The 9,301-nt window shown below is 38.7% G+C and overlaps 1 protein-coding gene across 6 annotated transcripts in view; it reads right to left on the bottom strand.

Annotated features, from left to right (window-relative positions):
* Positions 1-4,369: 4,369 nt before the first annotated feature.
* The window catches only part of LOC111246299 (uncharacterized), a 14,610-nt gene continuing 9,678 nt past the window's right edge, over positions 4,370-9,301 (bottom strand). For all 6 annotated transcript variants that reach the window (XM_086984847.1, XM_086984849.1, XM_022795653.2 and 3 more), the window contains exons 3-6: positions 6,820-6,873; positions 6,018-6,116; positions 5,522-5,674; positions 4,370-5,404 (exon numbers count right to left, since the gene is read on the bottom strand). In XM_086984847.1, coding sequence (XP_086840973.1) covers positions 5,324-5,404; positions 5,522-5,674; positions 6,018-6,116; positions 6,820-6,873 — 387 coding nt within the window. In that variant the 3' untranslated portion in view covers positions 4,370-5,323. The remainder of the gene's footprint in view (positions 5,405-5,521; positions 5,675-6,017; positions 6,117-6,819; positions 6,874-9,301) is intronic.

Here is a 9,301-nt window from a genome sequence, read left to right as displayed (position 1 = left end):
GTATCAACTGATACGATGAGGCAGTACTGATTAATCATGCTGCCGTACATGGTTTCCTGTACATATTTTGCTATAATACGATGCTTACAGGATAAAAGGTGTTTTGCAGATGTTTCGGAGGCATCCGAACGAGCAAAGTGAGGTAACAACTAAAACAGATTTACTGCAGCGTCGAAAGGAGTGGCATTGGCTTTATAGGGGCTGTGAGCGGAAGGTCGTCTATTCTTCAACGAAGTAGCGCGTGTCGTTTACTTTTTAGCTGAATGATGTCTTTTTGTTCAGATATGCGCTGTATATAGTACGAAAGGCACATATTCTTCTCTTTAATATGTGTGTGTGTGTGTGTGTGTGTGTATATATATATATATCTACTCAGTAGTGCTAGAGTGCTATCTAGGGATGCCTCTAGGATATTTCCTGAATCTGCCCGATTCGTAGAATTACAAATCCGGAATTATCAATGGAGTGTTGCTTGCAGTTTTACGTAGCGCAAACACTGTCCAGTATACCTTATTTTCTACAAGATCGTTTGGCCGTACGTTCGACTGCACGGCCACATTAATATTGTTCGCATCACGTAGCATCACAGCGTAGATCAGCGTTGAGAGGATGTAGAAATACGTAGAGCCACTTGCCGTCTGATGAACACGTGCATAGCGGTTTCCCCTTTGGCAAAGGCATCTTTTAATAGAGTTTCCATAGGGGATAAATTTCGGTTTCCCTTGACAAAGCTCCATAAGCCTATCATATGGATTGATTTCAGCAGTATGATTAAGCGCCTCGAGTGAGTCACGCGTTCACGCAGAATTGAAACACGTGTAAACGAAGAACTCGGCAAGCTAGTAAGCACAACAATTTTTCAAGTTGATCATGTTGACTGTTAAGGAAAACTTTTGAACTTTCCGTATCTACCACCACCACTTCATTTCAATGGTATCGATGTTGTACAACGAAATTTAAATAGCAGAACTGCGAGCTAGACTTTTCAGCTTGTTTTAGCCGTTGCTTGTTGTCGACATTCGATTTTAAGCGAAAGCATGCACTGTAACCAAGGTTTACATGTAGACTTATAAATTACTCACAAGTTAATGTTCGGATATGGCTGCAGAAGCTGGAGTCGTTTACATGTATACATCCGTAATATCTCTGAAATGGCATTGTATCAGAGATAACATATACAAGTCGTAGGTTGACAGAATAAAAATTTAGATATGTATTAGCTATGCTCATACTAAAAGCTAATCAAGATCAACTTACCTATGGTAGTCAATAAAATTTGTGAAACTTTTACGCTAAACCTAATAATTACTATCAAAACTCAGAGGCCAAACTGGAAAACATTTTTCTCTTTGCCGCCTCATAGTCATCATAGGCTCGTTCATCAGAACAGATACGCTGATATTTGGGCCGCGTCCACAGAGCAGCCTGCTGAAAGCTATCTTGTTCGAACGCCAATGTGTTGCTTGGAACGCTGATATTATGATCCGAGTTGATTTATCTTAGTAAGACTAGATTAATAAAACAAACCAAAACGCGCTGGAACGTATCAATAAACGAAAACACCAAACATCTTTTTTTCTCAAACTCATACCTTGGCCTTGGTAATAAGAGCAAACGGATTATAGAAAATCTCGCAAAATATTAGAAAGAAAGAGTTAAAACATTGAGTACTATTGGAAATAAAACAATTAGTAAAGCAGTCAGTTAGGCAAGAAGCCAATAGAGCGGGCATGTGTTTCAATAAAAAAACAACATTATAAAAAACCTATCTGTTTCTTTTCAGTTTATTCTTTGTTTGCCCCTGTTCATCAGTGTAGACGCCACTGAACAATTATTTAGCACTTCAGCTCAGCTTTTCTCGGAAAATTTCACGCGTTCTTTAGTGTTCCAAAGCTCTCACAAACAGAAGTACAGGATGAATAATACACTAGCACTATTTTCGGGTGTAGATGGGAAATAATATTTCTTTCTCACTAATTGCATTATAACCGATACTGTTTACGGGCGGTACTAATAAGCGCCTCCAGGTATTTCTAATTGGGGTCACACTAATTTAACGTTTATTTAGCCCGACAGCATTCTTCAAGATCGGCGTCACTACTATATACCAAGCTGCAAATTTTGCCTGATCAGAAAATCTATCGTATAGCGTTGGTAATAGTGTAACTATGCGCAGGCATTTCACAATCTTTCAACATGTTCAATCTGTCTTCCTAAGTGCTACTAGAACCCTGTTTGTCAAATACATTTTTGAAGATAGTTACATCTGGCTAGTTTTTGGCGGATCGCCAAGGTACCATCCGGTGAACGGTGCATACGATGGAGCCAATACAATGAACACTTTTTTTTTTCGACGATAGTTTGTGGTTTCATTGCATAGAACATAATGTTATACTGGCCAAATCGGTTTCTGCAATTCCCGATTTTTTGACGGTTTAATGCAGGTTCTTGTGCAGCATGAGCAATTTGTAAGGCCTAAAGTGTGCTATTATTTGGTAGGGTTCTTAATGAAAAATTCTCTCTTCTGGCAAAATTATAACGAAATATTTACTTAGAAGTTGCTATACGATACAAAGTTGAAAATTCTCGCGGAGCTAAACTAATACGCTATTCACAATCCGATACCTAAAATCGATATTTCGGCGTGAAAGCAGTCAAAAGTCTATTGAGGGGTTCGTCTCGCATATGTGGTAGTAAGGTAAAAATGCATTTCTGGGTGATTCTAGAGCGAATTTCTAACAAGGGTGAATTCAAAAGTAGTGGCTAATATGGCGAGTATTTTTTTTTCTAAAAGATTTTTGAAAGAAATGTTACCTCATTAAAAACGTTTCTTCTACCCGAAGTATCACAGCGCGTTGACGCAAGTTTTTTTGATTAACCGATAGACTTCGACAAACTGACTAAAAATAAAATATAGCTTCCTGTAGCTAAAATTAATATTTTGGCTTAAAAAAACAGTAGAAATCAAATGTGATAGTTTTTTTTTTTTTTTTTCTACATGAAAGTCTATTTATGAGAGAAATGCAATAGATGCTCGTATACCTAATTTTCAACGAAAGATATAGAACTGCGCAGTCTGGACGGCAAATGCGTATCCGTTTGTTTACATTGCCATGGTAAGCGTGAATATGTGGCTATCGTTGGTTTAGGTGCCAGAATTGACAAATGCCCCTTCACAGATCTCTTCGAAGAACGCAGATCAGTTCAGCATCTAATGTAATGCCTGAGTATCGAACATAAAAAAGCTAACAATCAAAAATAAAGAGGCGAAATGCTATATAAACGAATGTCAATGAGCAATAGGTGTACCTATAAATGGAACAGGTAAGGCAACTTACCGAGTTAACACTGCCATGAGGTCATTTTACGAATATTCTACATATCGACATGTACACAAAACGCTCAAAACTGCATTGGATAAAAATTTTTAATAGTTACCTAGGTAAGTATTTCCTTGACGACTCGTTCGCTAAAGGTTAGTATGATTGTTCGAGAAGAGCTTAATTTGTCTTGGTAAATTTCCAGCGTATTGCCTGGATGACCGCTTCCTGGATACCGATCCAGGTATGTGTTTGTGTAACCTTACCAAGCAAACACACTTTAGACATTTTTCTAGTGTTTCTAATTACTTATTATATGTTGCTTCATTAATAAATAGAGACCCTTGTTTGTCCTTGTGTTACTTGTAATACACGGTTTTGCTGAAACTGATAGTAGTTCTGGTGATGGTTCGTAGTTTGTATATTGGCTCCGGAGTTTAGCGAAATAAATCTAAGGTGTGGCCTGGCCTCACCTGACAACATTTCGAAACAGCTAACAGAAAACAGCTATTGAATTCAGATAAGCGGAATAGATGTGAAGCTTTTTTTCTTCCGTCCTACCTACGGGCTAGCTTAATGTTTCGTTTAACTCAACGCTGACGTCTGTTCGCGTTAAGCGTTGAAGAATGTGTTTCAAACAAAGATCAATATTTGTTAGAAAAATCCGTTAGTGAATTAGACAGCTGACTTCTTTGGTCTATTTGTACTTAGATCTTAGATGTTTGTATTTGAACTTACATTAAATTACGATCATCGTTGATAGCGCAATTAGACAGTGTCAACTGAAGGAGTTCACAATCCATTTTCGACCTGTTGTGTGACATGACCGAGCCCCAGAGGGGCAATTCCGCGAGTGGCCTTCCGAGGTCCACAACAATTTCTGCTAATCCTCGTTCACAGATAATGGCATTTGGAGAAATCTTTTATTCGTATCGCTTTTAAACTTGACAAAGCACAGCTTTATATTAAGTTAAGTGTGTATATATAAACATTTTTCATTGTATAATAAGATAAAATTACCAGCATCACCATAATTACGAAACACTATATGCATGCAAGTACATTTATTTCACCATTTTGTATTCTTACAATTTTCAGAATGTTTTCAACTTTTATTCTTTCAAATAACCGGCACTCAAGCTTAAAGTCTCTCCACGTCCTCAGAAAGGGTATCCACCGTTCTATCATAAAATCAATCAACCAATGAAGTGTTGCCATCTTCATAATTCCCAGCACTAAGTTTATCGTATAAGCAAATCATAGATTTAGCTCATTTTTTTTTTTATTTGCTCAAGCTAGTATTTGGGTAGTTGGTATTTGCCGGTGTACGACGCCAGGACCAATTATTCATTCACAAATTTTTGTCGAAATCCATCAATTTTTTTCACTGAACTTGAAGACATTTTTAACGCGATATAATTTTTTTGTCAACGGCCAAACCAGTTGAACTTGTTCGACAGCAAGTGCCCACGAGGACACGTCTACCTTTATAAATCATTTGAGTCATTTTGAACCTGCAGCTCAATGAGCACCAATATAAGAATAGAATTAAGCGTCTGCTTCGTTGAAAAAAAACCCTACCTACATTATATTTTAGGAACACCGAAGCCTGCGAGACAAGGTTTTCAAATCTCCATTGAATAATTGACTTTTCAATTCACCATGCTACTACATAAATCGTTAAGTTATACACGTTAACACGTTCTAGCAACCCATAAATAATATCAGCTCTTCGTGCAGCTTTTCGTATAACGAAAACGATTCTTGACAGAATCATCAGCTCACAGAAACGAAATACCCTCACATCAGCTGGCTCATGCAGGAACTGCTCAACGAGCTATAATTCGTTCTGTTGTTACAAATTAAATACTGGTGATTAGGGGTTAAATGGCCTGGCTGGGTGATGGCAAGAGGGCGTTGCAAGGCTCTCCAAGAAGCTTTAGTTCTGCCGTGATTCCGTTCTCTGTAGGGATCTGGCACGAATCCTCATCGAGTTGATTCCTTCAAGCGATCTTCCTGAAGCTCACTATATATTTGTCCCAGAGACGCATATCCTTTGGAATGCAGCTGTCGTCTGCTACGATCTGGGCACGAAACGCAATACGAAACTTTTTTTTTTAGCACTGCTTTTTATGTAGGTAGATAGATAGATAGATAGATAATATTTGGATCCGCTAATATTTACTAAACGGGTTACTCACCTTGCCCTCGCCGGTCTGAACAACAATTTTCCAGGCGCCCTGCGCGCTGTTGGGTTTCGACTCTCCAATTCTTGATACTCCGAAGCAACCGCGTTGCGCATTATTCCAATAGCGGATAAGATCGCCGTACTTTCGTAAAACAACTTTTCGAAACTGAAACATGCCAGAAAGATTTGAGTAAACATATAAAACAGCATCTATGCATTGTGAAAAGTCTGGGAAATACGCTTGCGGACTAATAAAAAAAAAACACGCTGTTCATGGACTTGTTCGCGGATTCGTTTAACGACTGATTGAGGCATGTAAAAATAGTTCCCTCCCAGGTCGAACAAGCCACACCCGTGAAAACGCAATGGTTCATGGGTTGGATGAAATAATTTCAAGAGAATTAAGCGTTATTACTATTAGGATTGAACTCTAACCACAATTTTATCGTGTCCATAGGATGTAATGGAATTTTTCTAACTATCCGTGAAGCAGCAGAACACTCACTCACCTCCATGACAAAATGAACGATCGTATCTGTACTGAGGGGCATGAATTCCTCGGGAATCAATTGTTGGCCAGTTGCATCCATTATTCGAAACCGTACGCCCTAAAAGGCAAATACGTCGATAAGTTTTGGTACTTGTCAATCAGTGCATTGAGAACTGAGCTAAAACAGCCTATTAAGCTTCACTCGAATGAAGAGATCCGTCCTTCAACTTATTCATAGGTGCTGCAATGTGGCCTCTGTTTTTTTTAGACGAATATTGAAGTCATAGTAGTTTATATTGCTAAACTATGATTATAAACGTACTAATCTTGAAGGATGTAAACTTTTTCGGCTGGGTCCTGCCCGATGTGGGGGCATGTGTCTCTTCATTAGAGGATGAATATAAAGGAAGCACGTGAACGTTTTAGTCAAAAGTATAATACTGATAGAATTCTAATGAACGATCAACACTTTTCGAGCTGAGAATGAATCGAAGGTTCCCGGGCTAAGCACATTCAAAAACCGTTGTAAGCAAACTACTGAGATATGCAACTATGAAGACAAAAAGTTCTTCAACGATGTCGTCAAGGGAGAAAATGGTGAATTTATAAAGGGAGCGCAATCATTCAAAAGATAGCAAACTTGAATTGAAAACGATTAGATACAGGCAAGCATGGCTAACTTCGTTGAGTTTAACTATCCAAACCTTAATAGATACAATAAAGGATCTAATTGAAATAAAGTATGTAAGTTGAACAGTAATAATAATAATAATAATAAAAGTAAGTAGGTATTTGATCAACGTTGTTGCGGATATACTTACAGGGACCTGATTGCCGTCACTTTCTGAATAGTCGCTCGAATCACTCTGAAGCAACTAAACAAGAACAAAAAAGCTGGACGTTATTATTAACTAGATTATCTTATATAATAATTGCGCATTTCTATTTAGCTTTGAAGTATGACTTTTTTTCGTTCGTCGCTCGCGTTCAGTCGCGCTAAGTGCGGTTTGCATGGACAAGATTGGACGAGAACATAACGGTTTTTGAAATTAACGTCCAGCCTCGAAGCGCAAAAATTGCTTTTCGAAAAAAAAAAAAAACTTTGCTCGTGGCCATAGCAGACAGGTCACTAATCAGTCGTATCAGGGAGAAGTTCTGCTTTACGGGCCGTGCAAGTTAACTGTAATGCGCTACATAACGCTTTGCGTTTACGTATCTTAATTCAACACAAATACATGTAGTGGCTGAAAGAAACTAGAGCTGGCCGCTGCGGGTTCTGCCAGCGATATACAGCCCTCGTGAACAGATAAACTTGTTTCTTTAATTATTAATGCAATGTAAGTTAATTTCTAAAAAAATTGACTCAGCGCATTAAGAGGATGACATACGAATCACTACCCAGATCTTTGTTAGGTAGATTGCTCAAGATCGCTATTTTATCACTGCTGCAGCTTTTCGTTTCTGCTAGTAGCTATATAACAGTAACTGTAGGTACAAGAACAATGTTATCAAGTGTCTCTAATTTATCTATCTTTCTAATTTGGTCCGGCCAGTACATTCATAGAAGGTTGGCTTATATGTACCCTTGGATGAGTCAATAACTTAGGAGCAGGGCTCTCATGTACTCTGACCCTCCACAGAGCCGTGCATACACATGAAGAATACGGCGATAATTAGAACAAGATTCAATTTGACACACGGGCACAGACTAGAGACTGTTGGAAAAATGAGATTTTATTAATTACAACTGCATCTAATATCTAGGCGTGTATCTATACTTGGGTTGGTCTTCATGCACCAGCATGTTTCTATGCATAGTGGAATATTGGTTGGTCGAAGCACTCCTGATACAGTCATGTATCAGTCCTACCTTTGTAAGGTGTCGTTTTAGCACCTGTTCCTCCTTTAAGACTGACATTGGAAGCAGCAGTAGTTCTGCTCAGTAATCAATGTACTGAACTATGTGTACGCCTTTGCTTGTGAACTAGACAGTGTGTTCAGTCTGTGAGATAGTCATCGGCGTGACAAAGTTAAGCCCACTTTAACTTACCAAGATCTTCCTATCTGCTCTCCGCAAAATCGATCTACCTAACGGGACCGAAGGAACCCACTGTGCTGAGAAGCGCATAGTGACTTCGTTGTATAATCGTCGCCAGGCCAACTAAGCGATTTCCAACGTAACCGACTTCGCTATGGATAACACTAGCTAAATTACACAAAGTGCATCGTGTTCATCGAACCCAACAGAAGGGAGCAGATTTAGATTGATCCACAGTTTAAATAGGTGAACTTAACGATTGTGTTCTATTGATTTGGAATGTACGCTGCTGAGGCTAGCCCCTAGACGTTTGCGTATTTATTATAAAGCGCTTACGAAATCTTAGAAAGCAATAGAATCGTAATCGTCTGCTGTTGAGGCATCGAAAAAAAACCCCCGAAATTTTCGGTAAGCACTATGAGGATGTCTAACCCTATCATGAAATGTATTCTGGACACAAACATAGAATGGCCATATAATTCTTACGGTGAGAAGTTTAACGCGTTTATAGACGTCTATGTCAGTCACTCCGTATGATTATACCTCCATTGACTGTTAGGAGCGGCGGCTCTGTATTGTCTACTCGACACACAGAGACGGTGGTAATAGTTACAAATCTCTAAAGCGTGGCTCAGTTATACCTAACAAGCGTTCATAATGCTTTCACACTCTTGCATCTAGGATTTGGGTCAGTTATGTATGCCTTTTAAAGGATACCTATGTTTTATAAAGCAAAAAAAAGTATGTAAAATAATGAGGTGGGATGGCAAGACCTTTTTTTTTCCATATACTAGTATTTCCATTCGTATTTGCCGCTTCTAAGTCTGCCTATTTTCGACAGCTTAACCCAATCGCAGTGCGGTACCAATAGCTCTTCGTAGATTTCCACATTTTTTTCTAAATAGTAACATAATTATTAATTATCAAGGTCGTATACTTGAAATGAGACGTATTAGGATGAAAATATTCGTATTGTTTCCCCGCTCGTTCGAAGTTTGGCCTGCATCTGATCCTGATTTAAAAAAAGTACAGGATGTAGATAGACTCCTTGTTCGATGACTACAGTGAGCGAGCGAGCGCGCGCGCGCGCGGCCTAACTAATTCGCAAACTACGACGGCTTCTATCTTGCACGGACATAAAGAACTATCCTAGGCCGCAAATTCTTGTTCATCTATTCGAACAGATTTCAAACCAAGGAACAGCCAGTGAAGACGGGTAAGTGCTTACTCTCTATATTTAATTTATAATGATTATAATTGTCTTT

This window comes from Varroa destructor, unplaced genomic scaffold, assembly GCF_002443255.2.
Source record: "Varroa destructor unplaced genomic scaffold, Vdes_3.0 BEIS01000003.1, whole genome shotgun sequence".
Taxonomy (NCBI): Eukaryota; Metazoa; Arthropoda; class Arachnida; order Mesostigmata; family Varroidae; genus Varroa; species Varroa destructor.
The sequence above is the reverse complement of the archived record's forward strand: the minus strand, read 5'-3'. Positions and strand labels throughout refer to the sequence as shown.